The 19,283-nt window shown below is 55.1% G+C and overlaps 2 protein-coding genes and 1 long non-coding RNA gene across 6 annotated transcripts in view; 1 reads left to right on the top strand and 2 right to left on the bottom strand.

Moving 5' to 3' along the window:
- Nucleotides 1-5,045, bottom strand: part of IGSF22 (immunoglobulin superfamily member 22) — an 18,001-nt gene extending 12,956 nt beyond the window's left edge. The window contains exons 1-6 of the mRNA XM_040495661.1: nt 4,811-5,045; nt 2,599-2,730; nt 2,235-2,371; nt 977-1,076; nt 851-890; nt 473-647 (exon numbers count right to left, since the gene is read on the bottom strand). Coding sequence (XP_040351595.1) covers nt 473-647; nt 851-890; nt 977-1,076; nt 2,235-2,371; nt 2,599-2,730; nt 4,811-4,919 — 693 coding nt within the window. The 5' untranslated portion in view covers nt 4,920-5,045. The remainder of the gene's footprint in view (nt 1-472; nt 648-850; nt 891-976; nt 1,077-2,234; nt 2,372-2,598; nt 2,731-4,810) is intronic.
- On the top strand, nt 2,663-6,868 carry LOC121043680 (uncharacterized). The gene is made up of 2 exons (XR_005796971.1): nt 2,663-2,749; nt 6,517-6,868. It is a non-coding gene; the product is annotated as an uncharacterized LOC121043680 (long non-coding RNA).
- Nucleotides 6,869-8,968: 2,100 nt separating this feature from the next.
- PTPN5 (protein tyrosine phosphatase non-receptor type 5) overlaps nt 8,969-19,283 on the bottom strand; it is a 54,877-nt gene continuing 44,562 nt past the window's right edge. For 2 of the 4 annotated variants that reach the window (XM_040495656.1, XM_040495659.1), the window contains 7 exons: nt 17,121-17,205; nt 13,334-13,413; nt 13,012-13,149; nt 12,410-12,520; nt 10,418-10,578; nt 10,213-10,326; nt 8,971-9,795 (listed from right to left, as the gene is read on the bottom strand). In XM_040495656.1, coding sequence (XP_040351590.1) covers nt 9,702-9,795; nt 10,213-10,326; nt 10,418-10,578; nt 12,410-12,520; nt 13,012-13,149; nt 13,334-13,413; nt 17,121-17,205 — 783 coding nt within the window. In that variant the 3' untranslated portion in view covers nt 8,971-9,701. Of the gene's footprint in view, nt 9,796-10,212; nt 10,327-10,417; nt 10,579-12,409; nt 12,521-13,011; nt 13,150-13,333; nt 13,414-17,120; nt 17,206-19,283 lie in introns of all 4 variants that reach the window. The other 2 variants (XM_040495658.1, XM_040495657.1) reach the window with 2 other exon arrangements.

Genomic DNA, 19,283 nt, shown 5'->3' with positions numbered 1-19,283 from the left:
ATGGACCATGAGAAAGGAACTCCATTCATGGAATAGTCACCATGGACCATGAGAAAGGAACTCCATTCATGGAATAGTCACCATGGACCTGGGCCCATTACCTAAGTCCTCTAATTCCAGTGTAGATGCTCAATAATTGTGAGTCGGTTGAGTGAATGCATGATGACAACACAAAAACATATGAAAGAGGAAAGTAGAAATTTCATTTTGCAAATGAGAAACTGAGGGGCAGTTCACACAGTTAATAAGGCAGTAGAAGTGGGACTTGAACCCAGGTCTATCCTACTCCAAAGTCTATGCAAACACATTTGGGTGTAGTGGGGAGAGAAGTAGAGATCCTTTCTTGCTCTTGCCTTTGAGCATGTGTGGACAGGGTGGAGAGACCTTGCCACTGGGAGACACACAGGCACCAGCACTTTCGGAGAGACCCAGACCCCTGCCTGCAGACCCCTGCCCCTCTATGGTCACTGACCTCCACCTCCACTTTCTTCATCTCTTTGAGCTTCTTGAGCAGCCCCCGGAAATCAGTGAAACCATACTCCATGCAGACCTTCTCAAAGTCCTTCTTGGGTACCTTGGACAAAATCTCCAGCATCTCTTTCTCACCTATCCCCTTCTTCTGCTGCTTCTTGGGAGCAGGGAGTCCCCTGGGAGGGGGTGGGTACCAAGCAAGGGCTCAGCACCTCCCTCTGAAGACAGAGGGAGGCTCTCCTAACCTTGAGATTCCCTTCCCTAATTCATGGGTTCTTGGAGCCTGGGCCATTAACTCAGGGCCCCAAAGGCCTTTGAGAAGTTCTGGCCTGGAGGGTGGAGGGACAGTACCCTGGGGAGAGGAGCCTCCCAGCCTCACCTCTTCTTCAACATCTTTTTGAAATCCATTTTTTCATGACCTGAAGACAGAAAAGGGGACAGGGTCAGACAGAGGAGTCTGATCCCTACAAAACAAAGAAAGACCAGGAAGAGGGAGCTGGCTCACCTTCTGTCACCAGCAAGGACACAGTGTAGATGGCATCTGCATGGTCATTGCTTGCAATGCACTTGTAGTTGTCAGAGTCACCGGAGGTCAGTGGCTCCAGCTGGATCAGAGTCAAGCCATTAGTGGGGGAGTGAGGAGGACCCCAGGGAGACTTTCTGTGAGGAGGGCAAGGAGGGCGTTTTGGGGGGGAGGGGGAGTGGGGCTGAGTGTGGGTATATGTGTGGAGGACTGAGCAGCCTCTATCATGTGGAGGTTCCAGGGAGCCATCAGTGTGAGTGTGTGTGTTTGTAGCCTGATTCTTCACAGGATTCTCCCTCTTGGGTGTGAGCTAGACGACAGGGATTTCCTCTGAGTTGTAACTGTGTGCAGTTTCTGCCACTAGACTGAGTGTTCCTTCCTTTAACACATATTTACTCCTTTGTACAGGTGCTGGACTGAGCCTGAGGAAACCGGTGAATTAGGCTGAGGAAACCGGTGAATGTTGGTATCTGCAACATGGCACTCACAGCCCAGTGGGGTCTCGGAATGAATGAATTTGTGTACGCGGTGGCCAGTAGGGGGACCTTGGGGCAGCCTGTGTGTACTAAGTGGGGCTAAGGGTCCAGTAATGGGGCCACTGGGAGAAGGAACATTCTGTATGGTGGGGAGAGGAGAGGCTTTTTGCCCTTCACAATGGTATGTCCTCGCAGGACCAATTGGGACATGTTTCCCCATGACCCATCTCTCCTTTTCCTCATGGGTCTGGAACCAGAAGTTGCAGAAGCTGGTTAGATCTAAGGATGATCAGCTCTTGGCCAGAGTCTTCTAGAAGTGTCCCCTGAAGAGCCCAGGAACCCTGAACTTCACCCCATCGCTAGGATCAGTTCCTCCCTTGGTGCCTGGCCGCCCCTATTTAACCTGGCTCCACCCACTACGGCTACGCCCCCTTCTAGCTACGCCCATAGCCGTGGCTTCCCTTCCCTTTTGGCTCTCTCACCTTCTGGAAGAGATGGGTCTCCTGCCCCTCCTTGGCTTTGCCCTAGCTCTGCTTTGCCTCACCCCTAATTTTGGTCTCCTGCCCACTCTAGCAACACCCCAGCTCCTGATTCGGCCTCTCTTATCCTGCCCCTCCTCTAGGGCAACGACAGCTTCTTTCCCCATGGCCCTTCTTGGTTCGTTCAGTTGTGGCTCTCTTGTCCGTGATGGGGCCGGCGGCATGCCCTGGGGTCCCTGCCTCTGGCCTCGTCCGTAACTGGCTCTCTGGCTCGGGTCCCCGCACCTTCAGCACGTGCTCCTTGTTGATGCTGTCGTAGAACATCTTGGCCGACTCCTTGATGGGGATGCCGCTCTCCCTCTTCCAGGAGACGTTGGGTTTGGGGTTCCCCTGCACCCGGGCTCGGAACACAGCTTTATCCCCTGCAGTGGGCACGGGACACAAGTACACCTCTTAGCCTCCAGGTCGGACCTTCGGACCCTGCCTCCTCCCAGGGGTCTCATGTCCACCCCGGCAGGGGAGCGCCCCTGGGCCTGGGGCCACCAGTGTTTGCATTACTGGGGGACAGTGGGGTCGTGGTGCTGATTGGGGCACCGGGAGAAGAACAGAAAGCAGCCAGGGGCTTGGGGACACACGGGGAGCGACACACCCTCGGGCGCGGTGACCGGGTGAGGCTTCTCCACGAACTCGGGGACGCTCTCGCCTGCAGGGATGTCAGTACTCCGAGTCACCAAGCTGAAGAACTCTACAGTGCTCGAGGACTTCCTGGTCACGACTTCCTCTGTGGCGACAGGCGAGAGGTCAGAATGGGCCCAAGACTGGAGGATTGACCTTTTCTTGAGGGGACGGCGGAGCATTTTAGGGCCGTGCGGGGACTTTGGCCAGAAAAGGAGGACCTTTAGTCAGTCGGTCGTTGTGTTATGGCACGTTTCAGCCACCAGGGGGAGCGAACTCCTCTTCCAGGCCTCTGGTCAATCACGTTTATCGGGCCACGTTACCGGGTCCCAATTCTTTTCTTTTCTTTTTTTCCAACCTTTTTCTTTTTTTAAAAAGGAGATTTATTTTGATGGGGGTTTCTTGGCCTCTTGGGCTTCTCTCCTGGAAATCCTAGTCCCCCAGCAGCCTTAAGAGGGGCCCGGTGGCTTAGTTGAATTCTGCTGTCTGCCTTCCCTTAGCCCTTCTGTGGTTTAGCATTCATTGCTATGGGAGGAGCAGTGATTCTTGAGCGAGGGACAGGAAACATTCCCAGCCTAGAGGGGCTATGGGTGGGAATCTCCTTATCTGAGAGAGCATATTCAATGCAGTCATGTAATTTTATGTTTGGAAAATGAAAAGTTTTTTCAGTATAAACTACAGACCGTCTTGTTGGCTAGTGAGCTGACAGTTAAAAACAATGTCTCTGATTCACAGAGCGCGTTCCTTTTGTCAGGAACCGTGCTAAACACAGTTCAGAGGTTATGTTATTTAATCCTCACAATACTCCAGCGAAGTAGGTGCTTTTATTATCCCCACTAGCCTGAAAGACTGAGATGAGAAAAACGTGTTCCGACGCACTTTTAAGTAGCCATCAGAAGTGTCAAACAAGCAGTGTGCAGGCTGCCCATAACCTGCAGATGTTTAATCTCTACAATGGTCAAACAAAAAGTAGCCCTACATCTAAAAAATGAGAGATTTCACATAAAAATTCACATTTCTGGATTCTCAACATGGAGCTCATACCCCCCATATGGCAACGATCGGGGGCAGTGAATAGCGGCTGCCCCTTGAGGTGGGGGATGTCCTCTGCAGTTCACTTCGGTCTTTTTTTCTGCATTTATATTCCGTGCCTGGACCCTGCTGGCCAGTGGTTTTAAACTCTGGCTACATGCTAGAATCTCTGGAGAGCTTGAAACACACACACACACACACACACACACACACACACACACATACCCATACACCTGATTTAGCAGCTGGGTGAGACTTATGTATCGCTATTTTTTTTTTCATTCCCCTTCCTTGCTCCCTGCTACACTAAAGCCAATCGAATATGCAGCCGGGGTTGAGAATCACTGCTATCATCACGTAAGTTTGCAACTTCTGGTCTTGAGCCCCAGCTGTTCCACTTGCCTGGCCTCACTGACCAGGAGGGGTTGGGATAGAGTGTTCATCTGGCCCTGACCTCTGTGCACGAGGACTTTGAGGGACTCTGTCCCTCCAGGACTTTGAGGGAGGGGGCAGTGACTGGGAGGGGATATTGGATACTTTGGCCTCTGGCCATCTGTTAATCTCTTTTCACTAGAGACATGACTGAAACAATCTGTTCTGCTCTGAGACCATTTCTCAGCTTTCCCTTGGATCTGTTTTCCCCCAAGTCCGGTCCCCAAGGGTTGAGAGCCTGGAAGCTTAGGTCACTTGTTTATGTCTTCATCCTCTCCACTGGCAGCTCCAAATCTCCTATTTCTGAAGTGGAGCAGGGTCAGCATTACTCACATCTAGATTAAGGTAGCTACTTCCCTAGCTTCCTCCATGTCTGAAATTCTGCCATCAGAGATACATCCATTTGCTTCGGGCTCTGATCTCCTCAAGCAATTAAGTTCATCAATCACTCACACACATGCATGTGACTGACTTTCCTAAGCTGTTTTCCTGGAGATCGGATCTATGGGTAAGCATCCCACTGGCTGAAGCTTTATCAAAGTACAGATTAGAAGCACAGGTTACGAGAGGGTTGTCCTTTGTATATTGGGCTCCTGAGGGGCCCAGAACTCATAACGGCTGAGCGCCCACCCCTGCCCCTCGCCCCGTCGCCGCCCAGAGGCTGGATCTGGAGAAAGAAAGGCTGCCCTTTCCCGATTTCCCCTCCCATCCACTCTACTTGCCTCCCACGATCCTGGTTGTCTGGGAGAAGGTCTGCACGTGGGTGGTGGAGCTGGAGAACTCCATGGACACGTGCTCCTGCAGCATCTGCTCGTGGTGAATGGTCGTCATGGTGACAGCAGGCGTGGGCACTCACCTGGGAGGACCAGGGAGAGGATGAGGCCATGAAGGAAGGGCCTAGGAGGGAGATCCAGAGTTGCTCTTCTGTGTGTGTGTGTGTGTGTGTGTGTGGTGGGGGGAAGACACGGAGCAGGTGAACACAAGGGGAGACGACTGTGCACAGGAGAGAATGAGAAGTAGGGCAGCAAGCTTCTCTCCGGCCTGTCTTTTCTTCCCATTGTATCTCACCTTCCCAGGCTGGTTACAAGGGCCAGTGGGCCTGTCACCCACCAAGTAATCGCAAACCATTCCAAGTTCTCAGGGGGAGAGAATGGTAGGGCTGAGATTTACCCAGGGGGAGCTGGGGATTCGTATTCATAGCTACATGGAACTAGGGAGGCAGTGTTAGCTGTCTCATCAGGAGGCAATGAAGTCAGACCTAAGAAGGAACTTCCTGACTAAGCCATACTGCAGTGGGCCTTGGAAGGAAGCTGGGCATTTTCCTCCTGTGCCCTGGGGACCCCTGGCATCATTGGAATGCTAAGACGGATAGATGAGAGTGTGTGTCTGCAGCCCTGCTTTCACTTGTGACTCGGTAAAGACAGAGGCTGAGGTTTTCTTTCATTTTTTTTTTTTCTTTAAAAAAAATCAGTAATTCGATCTCATCGTTACTAAGTGAAACAGCATCCACATCCATGTGAAGAGGCCCCCTCCTGAGCCCCCATCTCCCGGCCCTCCCCCAACACGAACCACCCAACCACCCCTGGTCGCTTAGCTCCTTCTGGAGCTCCTTCATGCAGAGCCACGTATGGTTTTGTCCTCGTCCCCTCTTTACACCTCAGGTACACACTATTCACTATTCCGCCCTTTCTCTTTCACGGAATCCACCTTGGAGATCTCTCCGTATCGGTTCGTGAGGGCTCTCCTCGTTCTAACAACCACACAGCATTTCCAAGAATGGATGTTCCTACCATTTTTGTTTAACCAGCACGGCAGTTTTCCCACACTTGTGGGACACTTTGTGTGTGAGGAAACTGATGTCTGCGAGAAATAACCTGTCCAAGGTCACTCAGCCTGGAATCCCGGCCTCCTGATTCCCAGTCCACTGCCCTTCTGAAAAGGGCCTTGTTCTGGGCAGGAAGGTGGAGGCTCAACTTTATCTCCCCCACCCCCCCCGTATCTCTGCCTGGCCTATTTCCACCTCTGAGTTCTGAGACTGTCACCAGCTAGACCCCAAGAGCTGACCTTTACTGCTCACCTGCTTGGTTCCACTGACCTTCGTCCCACATTCTTCCTTAAACTCTTCTTTCTTTATTTTTAATACGAAATTTATTGTCAAATTGGTTTCCATACAACACCCAGTGTTCATCCCAACCGGTGCCCTCCTCAATGCTCATCACCCACCCACCCTCCCCTCCCTCCCACCCCCCATCAACCCTGAGTTTATTCTGTTTTTAAGTGTCTCTTATGGTTTGCCTCCCTCCCTCTCTCTTTTTTTTTCTCCCCCTCCCCCATGGTCTTCTGTTAAGTTTCTCAGGATCCACATAAGGGTGAAAACATATGGTATCTTTCTCTGTATGACTTATTTCCAGCTTATCTCTTAACTCAGGCAAAAGACCTGCGGGGAAAAATATCCTGTGATGGAAACTGAAACAACCCCAAGCAGTAACAACTGCCTGGACAGGAGCTCTGGTGGCCCAGACCACCCAGACCAGTTTAAGCTTAACACCTACCCTGACTCACACCTGTGCAGACGGACCCTGGCGTGGCCTACAGTTACCTTTACCTCCTCATGATACTAAAATCTCCACCCAACGAGCCTCAGCCTCATTTACATTACAATGTATCTATGGGCATGTTTCCTTAAGGAACAGGCGTTGACCTTCTGCTCGCCTGTACATGCGACGACATGGCTCCCCATCTAAATGTTCATCCTAAATAAAAGAAACCTACTCACCCTCGTTCAGGGAGTCACGACTTTGGAAGATTTTCCCCACGATCTCATTTGCTGCAAATAAAGTTTCCTTCGTGCGATTACCCACCTGTAGTTTCTACCTGGGACCCCCCCCCCCCCCCACACACACACACACACAAGGAGCGAACTCACACGAGTTAGCTTACTCTGACTGTCCTGCTCTGGGCTCCGAAGGTAGCAGGTTCTGCACCCTTCTTGAAGAAAGAGGGGAGCCTTACCTTTGCGTGACCTGTCTCTCCTAACCCTTGAATGCTGTGTCCAGGGCTTTGGGGGTGCAGCTATGCCTGGGCTGTAGGCGGGCAAGTCTCCTTCTTTTGTCCCAACAGTGGAGTCACCGGTCCCTTAAATGTCTGGCCCCTTGGGGGCGATCCCTTACTGAGCCTCCACAGCTGCCCCAGCTAGATTGGCACGCTGCTCTGGTGGGGGAGCGGAGGGGGGAAGTAAGGCTGGAGCCAAGGCTGGAGGAAATGCTGGGGACCAGGCGTGTGGGCAGGAGACTGAGGGTGGTGGTCCAGGCTTACTTTTCCTGTTCTCTTTCGCCAGAGGTTTTGGTTCTCACTGCTGGTGGGCGGGACCTCGCTGAGCTGAGGGGCTCAGGGTAGCGTGTGTGTGTGCACACGCACATACATACACATATGTACATGTGTGCACAGTCCAGTGGGGCCGGAGTCAGGGAAGTCTGCCACTTCGCATACATCCAGGGGGCACCGTTCATGTTGGACTCTATGTGTGGTGCCTGCACGGCTTAAGTGGCCTCACAGGGCCACCCTGGAGGAGGAGACAGACATGTTAGCTCCCCTCCCCCTTCCCACTCCTATAGCTCAATCCTTCTCTAATCCAGGTAGAGGGTAAGAGGGCCTACCCTCCTGTTGGAGGATGGCTGGAGAGCATGCCCATCCCCCGCTCTGGGACCTGCATCCCAGCTGTTCAAAGCCCCTCCCCATTCTTTCCTTATTGTCTGCACGCTTGGGACAGTCTACCAACACACATGAGGTTCTGGTGCTTTGTAAGGACTCACTGGTCGGTCAGCAGCCCTGCCCTGGATCCTCCCATGCCCTGGAGTGACCCCCGCCTGCCAGCAGCAGCATCACAGCTACTTTTGCTGCATCCCTGAGGGCAGGGGTAAGAATAGAGCAGGAGTGTCCGGGTGGCTCAGGATCTGAGCCCTGGGGCAGAGTCCCTGGGCGCTCTGGGGGGGAGGCTACTGTCAGCCCAGGCCTTATAAGGGAAACATCCAGGTTGCAGCTGCTATTGGGACCTGTAGGGTTCATGGGATAAGTGGGCTGGCCTACAGGGAGGAGCCTGGGTGTGACCTGAAAGTCTCCCTGCCCGAGCCTTGGCCTCTCTGGCCCATCTGTCGGAGCTGGTGGCCTTCCAGACACTTTGCCTTCTCTGGAAGCCTCCCATACCTGGCCTTGAGGCTCCTCATAGTCCAGGCCTCCTGGATGGGTTGGAGGTGAGGGTGCAGGAGACCCTGCCAAAATCAAATGGATTTGGCCCATACTTCCAATCTCCACAGGGGGCACTAGGGAGCTGGAGGGTGTGCCTCTGCGTGTGTGTGCGTGTGTGCGTGTGTGTGTGTGTGTGTTGTGTGAGCGTGTGCATAGAGGGTGCACAGAGACCAGGCGCTAGGGACCTTGAGAGTGTGTGTGTGTGTGTGTGTGTGTGTGTGTGTGTGTGTGTAGAGGATGCACAAAGACCGGATTACAGGGAGGCAGGGAGGGGAGAGGCAATTATACGGACGCAGGAGGCTAGTTTTGCTCAAAATGCTCCGTTTATTGCTCTATTCAATGACCACGAGCAAATTATAAAAAGACACCAAATGTCTCTGTCTGCCGTGGAATAAATATTTAAAGTCAGCAATAAAAACACGTGGCTCCAAGATAACACATGTTGCCAAGAGTCATGCACGCCCGACTGACGGGCTCTCAACACACGCATGGACACAGGAACACACGCAGAGCTACACGCAGCGAGACTTCTGGGAAGGCTTTCCCACGGTGACACAGAAAAGTGTTCCACACGGATCTGGGGCCCAGACCCCACCCCACCCTCAGAGCTCCCCCTTCTCCCACCCCCCACCAGGGCTCAGGTCCTCTGGGTTCACAGCCCCCCTCCGTCCCCTGCTTCCTCAATGCCTCATAGGCTGGTCACTGCCTCCTGAAGGCATCTGACACCAACAGGTCATCCTGGCTGTGATACTCCCCCCACCCCAGCCCAGAGACCTCTCGCCCAACTGAGATCTCTCGGCCCATTCCTCAGGCGCTCCCCATCCTGAGCTCAGTAACTGGGGCAAAATGCAATCTGCCGGGTGGGAAGTGGGGGTGGGGGCCCAGGGCAGGCGCCTCTGCCTGGGCTACTGTGGGGCTGGAGCTCATCACCCCTTTCCCGGGGCCGAGGAGACACAGTGTCCGGTACAGACAGCAGAGATGGACGGACAGACAGACACGCTACAGCGGGACACTTGCGGCACAGAAACGTTTTGGATCAAGTAGCAATGGAACTATCATTAAAAACTGAGGCCCCAGGTCTGCATGGCATGGGTCAGGCCCCGGGGCCCCAGGCCTGGCCTGGCACATCCCTCTCCCACCCTGCCCCAGTCCCCAGTATGTACAGTAGGAAGAGCTATGTTGGGGAGCAGGGGCCAGGCCAAGGCTGCCGGAGGAGGGAGGAGGAAGGAACAGACTAGAGAGAAGGAAGCAGGAGGGGCAGGGACGGGGGGGCAGGCGGGGACCCGAGGCCGGGCCCCCCGGGTAACCGGGGGGAGGGCCCAGACTCAGGTTGGGCGGTGCCCAGAGGACCTCGGGGCAGGAGCGCAGTCACTCTGGGGACTGGCGTGACAGCTGCTTCTCGTAGAGGCTCATGACATGGTGTACAAACTGGTATTGCTCACATGTCTGGATCATGCCGCCCCTGCGGGCAGAGATGCACAGCGGAGACGGGGTGGTTGAGAGACGACGGGCTGCGGGAGGGCACCCCCAAACCCACGACTGCCCATCATTCGCGAGGGGCCTGGTCTTTCTGTAGCGCGGAGGGGTCAACCCTTGCCAGCCACGTCCCTCTGCTCCCTCCTGTCCCGCCGAGCTCTGGCGCACACAGCAGGGACGGAGAGGACGTGCCCCACCACCCCTCCCCCCTCCCCCCTCCCCAGCTGGGTTCCTTTCCCCTCCTCATCCGGCCAGCAGCTGTCTGGATCCAGCTCCTCTCCCCATCTGTGTCCTCCACTCCCCCATCCTCCAGCACGTCCATGTGCCGTGGGTCCTCCTGCCCCGCACCCCACGCGTGCCTCAGTCTCTCCCCATGCGCCCCCACCCCTGTGCACGGGCCGACCTGTCCTGACGGAGCTGGCACGTGGTCTTAAGGATGTCCACCACTCCCTCCTGCCGCAGCTGCTGGCAGCAGATGCTGGTGGCGATGAAGCAGCCCGTCCTCCCAATCCCTGCACTGAGGGCAGAGGGGACGCTGGGGTAAGGAACGGACCGGCGTGGGGAGCAGGGAGGCTGCCCTGCCCTGGTGGGTGGCTGGGAGGACCCACCTGCAGTGGACGACGATGGGGGCGCAGCGGGGCCCCTCCTGCCGGGCGGCCTCCTCCACCTCCCGCACCAGGTGCAGGAGTGGGGGGGCCCGGTCTGGGGTCTTCTGGTCGGGCCAGGACGTGAACCAGTAATGCTTCAGGCCTCGCTCTTCGGTCCCGCTCTGTCCAGGAGACAGAGACCCACCCCAGATACATGTGAACTCTTAGAGTCCCCAACGTAGCCCAAAGTTGGGAAGGGAGCAGCGAGAACACAGTGGGGAGACCCCGGCGTGGGACCCACGGCCTCTGCCGCCTACACCGTGCTGCTCGTACTGCTCAGTGGCATCAGAGACCCACAGCCAGCTTGGTAGTGGAAGCTGCTCAGTGACAACTGGTCTTCCCTGGTCCGTTCTGCCCCAACAACTCCAGGGTCCTCCAAGAGAGACAGAGGGTCCCTCTCCAATCCGATCCTGTCCTCTGCTCCCTTATCTTAAACAGCCGGGTCACCCCTCAGTCTCATGACCCGGAGCCTGGGGGCTCTCCTGCTCACGTCACTACGCTTCGCCTGCCACCCCCCCCCCAAGTCTTGTCAGTGTTCTTGCCTCTCCACCAGCTCCACCTCCGCTTCGCCCTTTATCATGTCTCCACCGTCTCTCCCTCCCCCCTGACTGCTCTATCCCCACAGTGGCCAAACGTGGTCGTGTGCAGCACAGATCTGGACACGCTGCTCTCCTGCTCAGAACTCTCCAACGGCCCTTGTTGCTCTCCGAATAAAACCCACTCTCCTTAGTCTTCAGTCTGGCAAATGAGACACACCGTATAGGACGTAGCCCTCCAGGCCCGTCTCCTACCCCTGAACACGGGTAGTACTCAATCTGGAGCGCTTCTGCACTCCAGATGGTTTGTACATAAAACCTCTGCTGTGCGCGCACGCATGCGCACGCGCACACACACACACACACACACACACACAGCTATTCCACCTTCCGTGCCTTCCTTTTTAACTTTTTTCTCTGCCTGGAATGTTTTCTCCCTTGTTTGCCCCTAGTCAACTCCTACTCATCCTGCCAACTCCATTTAGCACCACCACTTCCAGGAAGCCCTCCCTGAACACCCTGGCTAATGGAGTGGCCTTCTTCTATGTTCTTGCCAATCTCTAGCCTGGTACTTACCATTAGGGGTGCTCCTTTAGGAGAGAGTCCAGGCTTTGGACAGTCTGTGTTCCCAGTACCCACCCAGAACCAGGCGTAGGGAGGCTTCTTGTAGAGACTCATGGACTCATGGACAAAAGTAAATACTCCCCATGGCAGTGTGACAATGAGGCGGCCCTCATCTCACCTCAGCCTCTCTTTCTGGGGAAGCAGAAAGCTTCCTGGCACTTGGCTCACCTCTCCCAGCCTTTGGGGTTATTACATTGGGCTCTACCCAATCCAGAGGATTCCAGAGGAACAATCTCCTCTCTTATGCTGAGCCTAGAAGAAGCACCACTTCAGGGTGGGAGGATACCTCCCCCCCACTCTTTTGGGCTGTTTTGTATTGCTCACATTTTGTATGTCTTCCTTTTTTTTCCCTCCCTTTTTGTGTAACCATGACTTTCCTGTGCAACCCAAACGCAGCAAGAAGTGTCTGCCCTCTGGTGGACAGATTGAATACTACAGGATCTCAAAGTTCTAACGGACCTTCAATTCTAAGGACTGGAGGTTGTTTGGAGATCTCTTACCCAGGCAGTTCTGGACTTGAGTGTATCTGAAGCAGAGTTGGAAGGCATCATGAATGACAGTGTAGACAGAGAGAGAGCCCAAGAGCATAAAATACAACTGATATCTGGTCCTGCCTCTGGCCCCCAAGTCCATTCACCCCTCCCTCATCCCTGTTTATCAGTACATCCTGAGAGTGACAGAGGCCCGGATTTCAGCTACAGACCCCGTTATCTGTGGAGGCCCCCGGGTCATGGTCCTGTCCCCCATCCTCCCAGTCCGGCCCAGTCCGGCCCAGCCCAGTCCCTGGCCTCACCCTGAGGGAGATGAGTCGCAGCCGGTAATCCTCGGTATGAATGACTTTCTGCACAGTGATCTCCACTCCGTCGTACATCACCTGCTCCTCCGGCCAATACTCAGTGCACTTCTGCAGGGGCCCAGACCAGGCTGCAATACACTCCCAGTTCCCCACCCGGTTTCCCCAGTGCCCCACCAGGGCCAGCAGGGCAAGACATAAAAGGACAACAGGTTCGCAGTTAGACGGCAGTTCAAACCTCAGCTTCATAACCTGTACGTTACTTCCCTTTTTTGAGCCTCAGTTTCCTCATCTGGAAACCGGAAGTGATGCCTACTCTGAAGCACTCTAGTGGGGATTCGATTAAATGAGCTACTATGGGTAAAGAAGTAGCCAGAGTGGGCCCCAGCGGGCAGGGAGGCAGGACCGGATCAGAGCATAAGCCGGGCAGGTGGAGAGGGCAGGGCCTGGACTTAACCTCGCTCAGCCTCCCATTTCCTCCCCTTGGCAGTGGCGTGAACACTACCACCCTCACGAGACTGTTGTAAGGATTCATAGGGAAACAAGATGCTTAGCCGAGGGCACAAAGCAGCAGACGCCTGGCAGCGGCATGGGGTGCCTACCTCATTCATCTCCTCGATGTTGGTGATCATGACGATGATGGGTGTCTGCTCCTGCCACACCATGCGCCAGAAGTCGCTGACCGTGCTGACGATGGGTCCCTGCGTGGCAATGTACACCTTCTCCTCCCCACCGTAGCCCTGTGGCCAGCCAAGTCCAGGCTATCAGGGTCGGATGCAGCGCTCCCTGGGCCCAGTCCCCACACTCAGGCCCTTCCCAGGGGGCTGGCAGGAGCCATGCTGGCTTAAGGGCAAGCCTGGAGGTCAGATCCTGTCGGCTTGGGCCTCCCTTTCAGGGAGAGGTCGCTGGGATGGGGCTACGTACCCGGATGTAGTTGGCGTTGATGTAGGAACTCAGAGGGTCATCGGGGTCTGGCGAGGTCAGACATACTCTGCTGTGGGGGTCTAGGGTGTGGAGGGGGGGAGACAGGTGAGGCTGATATTTGACAGAAGCAGCACCCCTCTAGTGCAGGGCTCACCTTATCTGGCCCGCTTCCGGGCACCCACATTTTTCCTGGGACTCCTGAAGTTCCTCCTTCGCCTACCCACTAGCAAAACACAGGCCCGTCTCCGTGACCCTGGGTCTCCACCTCCATAGCATCATTGCCTGCCCCCTGCCTCTGTGTCCCTTAAGCTGCCCCGGGGCTCACTGTGCGTCATGTTCTGGAGAGGAGTGAGCTAAGTCCAGAAAAGGAATTACCTACAGTGCACATCCTGGTCGGCAGGGGTGGCAGAGTTTGGGTACGCACGGTCACTGACGTGCTGTGCACACTTGAAAAGCACACGTCCTTCCTAAGCCTCGACTTTCCTATCTGTAATACGGGGGGTAGACACGCCCACTTCCCAGCGTTACTGGGAAGCTAAACGAGAAAACAGCTGTGAAAGTGCGAGGTAAACCGTCAAGTGCTTTATAAAGAGCTATTAAGATCTGGGGGTAGAGAGCCAAGGGAGAGCCCAGGGATGGATGAAATGGTAGGGTCTTAGCAGCAGGTGCACGTGTGCACGGAGGGCTTTTTCCTTTTTCTCCCAGTCTATTCCCGTGTCAAATCCCACAGCTGCAGATTCTCACAACCTCCTGCTCCTCTTCTTGGAGTAGAATCTGTTTTGTTTCAGCTACAGCCTCCCTGAACTGACTATTCTGTCAGCCAGCAGAGGCTGGGACTGGGACGGGGAGGCCATGTGAGGCGGGCAGGGAGTTGGCTGGGGGCCCGGGGCCCTGGCCTCTGGTCTGGCTCTGTCACCAGCTCACTGTCTTAGCCCTTCTCCGGGCTTCGGTTTCTCTCCCGAGAAACTACAGGCTGAACTACAGGCACATCCGGCATACAGTCTGGGGCTCTCCGAGGCAGCACAGGGGAGCCAGAGGGTGGGGTCCAGGTCCTGGCTCTGTGACTTGCTACGAGTGTCAACGGGCACGAATGCCTTAGTTCCCCTGTGCCGCGTCTGTGAACCGGAGACATCCCTTCCGTCATGGCCCCGATGGTCTTGTAAAAATAAAAGGAGTGAATGGTATCCAGGTGTCCTCAGGCCAGTAACTTAGCCCAGCACGCACTGTATCGCATAGCACGTAGCTGTGATCGCTGCCATTATTACAAGTTTCCCTGTAGGTTAACAGGTCGAGAGGATCCCAGACCTGGTAGGAGAAACAGGAGGTGACCCTCACAAGCCTCCGTTCTCCGGACCTTTTATGGGGAGGCGAGTTCTCCTCCCTCCCATGCCCGGAAGTCCTGGCAGGTGATCTGGGGGTGGGGGCCCCTTGTGGACAGGGGCACAGAGAGGTTAGGGGTGGAGGAGGGAGGGTCCATGAAGGAGACTCTGGGTGGCCAGCAGAAGAGAGGAGCGGGGAGTGCTGAGGGGTCACCTCCCTGCCTGCCCAGATTAGGTGCTAGAAGTGGACACACCCCTCTTTGACCAGCCACCAGGGCCTCTGGCGTTGAAGAAGAACCACTGTGGGAACGGGAATGGTTCTACTGACCCCACTGAATACTGCCTCCGCGCCTGGCACTGTGCTGGAGGGTAGGGACTCCCCGACAAACAGGACACGGTCCCTGCCCCCAAGTGCCAGGCAGGCAGACAAGCAGCGTGTGGTCCAAAAGCACCCAGGCTGGGTCTGAAGGCCCTGTAGGAGCAGGGGTAGGGAACACCATTCTGTCTGATGCCAATGCACGGGGCCAGGCGGGGGGTGGTGACATGAGGTGGTGAGGAACCAAATGACAAAGGGTCTTATAAACCATGCTTATAAGGCTGGACCTAAACCGGAGGATTATAAAGGTGGCAATGACAGGGTAAAGGAGAAGAATGACATGACTGGATGTCTGCTTTGCACCATTTCGGGGACAATGGTAGATGATGGACAGGAGGGGAGACCAGCCAGGAGATGATTGCCCAGCCCAACTCCAGGGGCATTATGTCAGTGAAGTCCATGTAAATGGCACCCCTGGAATTGGGCAACATACAAGCCCTGAACCCCATAAAGTCATTTGGCAGTGAGGATGGCGAGGGAGAGCTGATACGAGATTTCCTTCCTTCCTCCCTCCCTCTCCTCCTCCCTTCCTCCCTCCTTTCCTTCTATCCTTCCCACCCCTCCCTCCCTCCCTCCCTCATTCAAACAGGAGCAGAATGTCTGCTATGTGTCAGGCACTATTTTGGTACTTGGGACACAGTGGCAAACGGACAGAAAGCGCTCCCCTGTATCTTGTCCTCAGTGCTGCCAGCTGGGTTACCGGTCACTTTGCCCTAGTAACTGTCCACGGATCTGTTTCCTCCATTAGACTGTGAACTCCCTGTGTCTCATTCATGCCTGAATTCTCATCCCCTGGGGTAGGGGCTCAGCAAATGTGGGCCAAATGAATGAGAGAACAAGCCTCGGGGTGTCCTGGATCTGGTGGGCCTCTGCCAAGCCTGACGTGTCCTCTGTCACACACACCCCCGCGTGGATCCCGGGCTCTGAGGCACAGGGTCAATTCTTGCTGGCCACAGAGGATTCTCTGTTGAGCTCCAGGGCGTGCAGGCTCAGAGCATGGTGGAAGTGGCCCAGGGCCTCTCAGCAATCCAGTGGGGACCGCTGGAGCGATGGCCGGGCTCCCAGCCTCTCCCAGGGGTCATTCCGAGTGGCCAGCAAAGCCCCCGGTTCTGGGGTACCCGAGCCCCTCCCTTCACGCGGGGCTGCCTGGTTGGAGGGTGGCAAGATGAGGGACGAGGTGAGCAGCCCTGAATAATGCATCCTGGCCTTAAATGGTGCTTTGTTTAACCGGAACTACCTAGAGACTGTGTAACCATAGCAACCACAAGTCGATATTTTAAAAGTTAAAAATAAGTCATGACATCTTACATGTTGTTGGAGATGCTGATGGGAAAACTGCTTTTTTAAAGCCTCGTTACTCCACCAACCGAGCGGAGTGGGTTGGTGGGGACTCACTTCCAACACGTCACCCCCTAAGCCAGCCTTGGGGCCTGGGGCCTGAACTTGGCAGGGGTGACAGGCAGACAGGGGCTTGATGAAAGTTATCCAAAAATGACACCCCAGGCTGAAAGAGGAACATTCGGTCACCTGGTCTAACTGTCCCTCTCAGACCTGCCAGGGGACTGACCATGCAACTTCACTTGCACACCCTGAGTGATGTGGAGCTCGCTCTCTGACAGGTAGCTCATTCCCTTGTGGGGCGGCTCTTCCTGTGAGAGGACTCACAACCAGAACAAAGTCAACTCAAGGTAGACCAAAGAGCCCAGTTCCGGGGTCAAGGAGGCCCAGTTTGAAACTTCCTGGCTGCGTGACTGTGGATGAGCCAATCAACCTCTCGGAGCCCCCATTTCCTCCCTTCAAAATCTGCCCACTCTGAAGAGATAAGAGAGTGAAAATACTCTCCAGTCACCACGCACCGTCTAGGAGCTCTTACGACCTTCACTCTTTCTCTCTGGGTTTCCAGAGCCAGGCACAGCCAGGGCAAGGGTGAAGGAAAGAACTAACCTCTGCCCTGAGCAGGGAGACCTTCCCAGCACTCGGTACCCCCTAACCCTCCTTCCCTCCTTCTCGTGACCCTGAAGGCCTAGCTCAGGGCAAGGGGCACCCAGGTGAGGGTGAGCCTGCCTCACCTTCTGGGGCAGCGAGTACTCACTGGGAAGGATGGTTTTGTACCGGTTCTTCCGCACCAGCCCAGGGATGTCATACTCCTTCGGATCCACAAAGTTCATGGGGATTTCCTGCAAGATGAGGACACGGGGGAGTTAGCAGCTGTGGGCTGGTGAATCCAGGCACCGGTGTGCCCCTAACTTCTAGTCCAGACGTTTGCATGAGTGCATGCCTTCATTCAGTAAACATTTAGTATTAAATGAGTCACTGCGCATAAAAAGCATTTAGAACAGCACCTGGCACGTAGTGAGTAAATAATAAATGTTATTATTATAGTCGATCAAGGGCCAACCTGGCACATAGTAGACACTCAATTAATGGCTGCTGAACAAAGAACAAGGAGAGAACCAGGGACCTGACCAATCACACTCCCTGCGCTGCAGCCAACCTGAATGGCTTCACGGATCCGGGTTCCCACCCAGGGCGTCCCCACCGCAGGAGCTCAGGCAGTGCCACACTCTTTGTGGTCAACATCCACCCCATCCTCTGTCCTGTCCACCTTAAATGTCATCTCCTCCAAGAAGCCTTCCCCGATTCTCCCCGGGAAAAGAGCCTCCTTCTGAGCTCCCAAGGATATGTTTCCACCTCCCAATCATGCTCTGTGTCGAGAGCCCCAAGTTCACACTTCTCCACCTGGCATGTGAGGTCACCTTGCATCTGGTCTTTGTTTACCGCGGGCTGTTCTCAGTGACCTGCTCTCTAGTTACAGGCAGGTCTCTTCTGTGCTGCAAATACGTCCCTCTCCATCCCGCTCCAGGTCTGAGCTCCCAGCGTGCCTTCTGACTCTGCTAGTCGGGAGCCCTGATCCCACCCCTCTCCACCTGTCCAAACAGTTCCTAGGCTGTAAGTTCACCTCTTGGCCCCTCCCCACTGTTCTCCGGGATGACTCCCCAGTGCCTCGGGCTTCTTCACCCCCCCCTTCCATCTGACCCCGCTGCTCAGTGCCTGACTACACGTAGTTTCACAGTGTCCACAGTTTTTGGACATAGTAAGTATGGGCTTTAAGTATTGAGAAAGATTCACTTTCTTGGGTTACTGTGAGAATCGAAAAAAACAAAAAAACAACCAAAACCAAAACCAATGTGTCCAAAAGTGCCCACGGAGTGCGTGTACAGGCCATGTTCTTTTCTCTCTGGGCAAAATCAACAACAATCTACTGAACAGGAAACACCAGAGAGGATTCAAACCCCTTCTTCAAGGGGAGGTGATGAGATGGGGGACATAGAGCAGAACTCAGGCTCGGGTGGTTAAGGAAGGCTTTCTGGAAGCATCCAGTGGGGCAATGATGTGAGTACAGGCATGGGAGGAGAAGCCCGGGGGTAGGGGGAGGTGGTGGTCCAGTTTGAAGTGGACAGTCGCTCTAGGGGTGGGGGGCATAGGGCTGAACAAAGAGGCTGGGCTAGCCCAACTCGGATAAGACAGGCGATGCCCAGCCCTGGAGAATGTGGAGCAGTGGGTCGGAGAGTGACTGCGGTTTTCACAGAGGAAATGGCCATCCAGTCCAGGTAGGAGACAAGGCGGCCTGGGCAAGGGGAGCTGAGGGAGGTTCATGGCTTCCCCATCCCTCTGGACTTTCCCCGAATACTCAAGGCCTCTTTCCTATTCCTGCCCATACTGGTGAGTTACCGGATGGGTAGGTTTGAGTGAGGAATCAGCTTTTGCACCCAAGCCCTTCCTTCCTCCTCCTTTGGGGACCCTCCTGCAGAGAAACAAACATAGGGATGGCCCCCATGGGGTGTGGGGTGCACCACCTGGGGTGGGTAGAAAATCTGCAAATTCTGGGGGTCAGTATTAGAAAGCTCACTATTACGACGCACCTAAGCCCCATTTCACACTTTGCCTTCATCAACAAAAATAAAGGAGACACTGTCATTACATCTTAGCTGATGACTGGTTGAGGGCTCAGGCAGGTAAAGCAGGTAAATGTCATTTATCGGGCACCTCAAAATCCCACAGGAGGCAGCTGGACCAGGCTGCTGCAAAGGGTCTAGAGGGGGACGGGGTGACTGGAGGGATGTCAGAGGATGAACGACGCTTGGTGATGTCAGCCGGGCGAAGGGAGGGAAAACAGGAAGTCAGAAGGAAGGCATTCTTTGACTTTCAAAGCACCGCAGTGGGCAGTGAGGACTTGGGGACGCCACCGAGCACC

This window comes from Herpailurus yagouaroundi, unplaced genomic scaffold (genome assembly GCF_014898765.1).
Source record: "Herpailurus yagouaroundi ecotype Mexico unplaced genomic scaffold, PumYag 187, whole genome shotgun sequence".
NCBI classification, from domain to species: Eukaryota; Metazoa; Chordata; class Mammalia; order Carnivora; family Felidae; genus Herpailurus; species Herpailurus yagouaroundi.
This window is presented reverse-complemented; position numbering and strand designations above follow the sequence as displayed.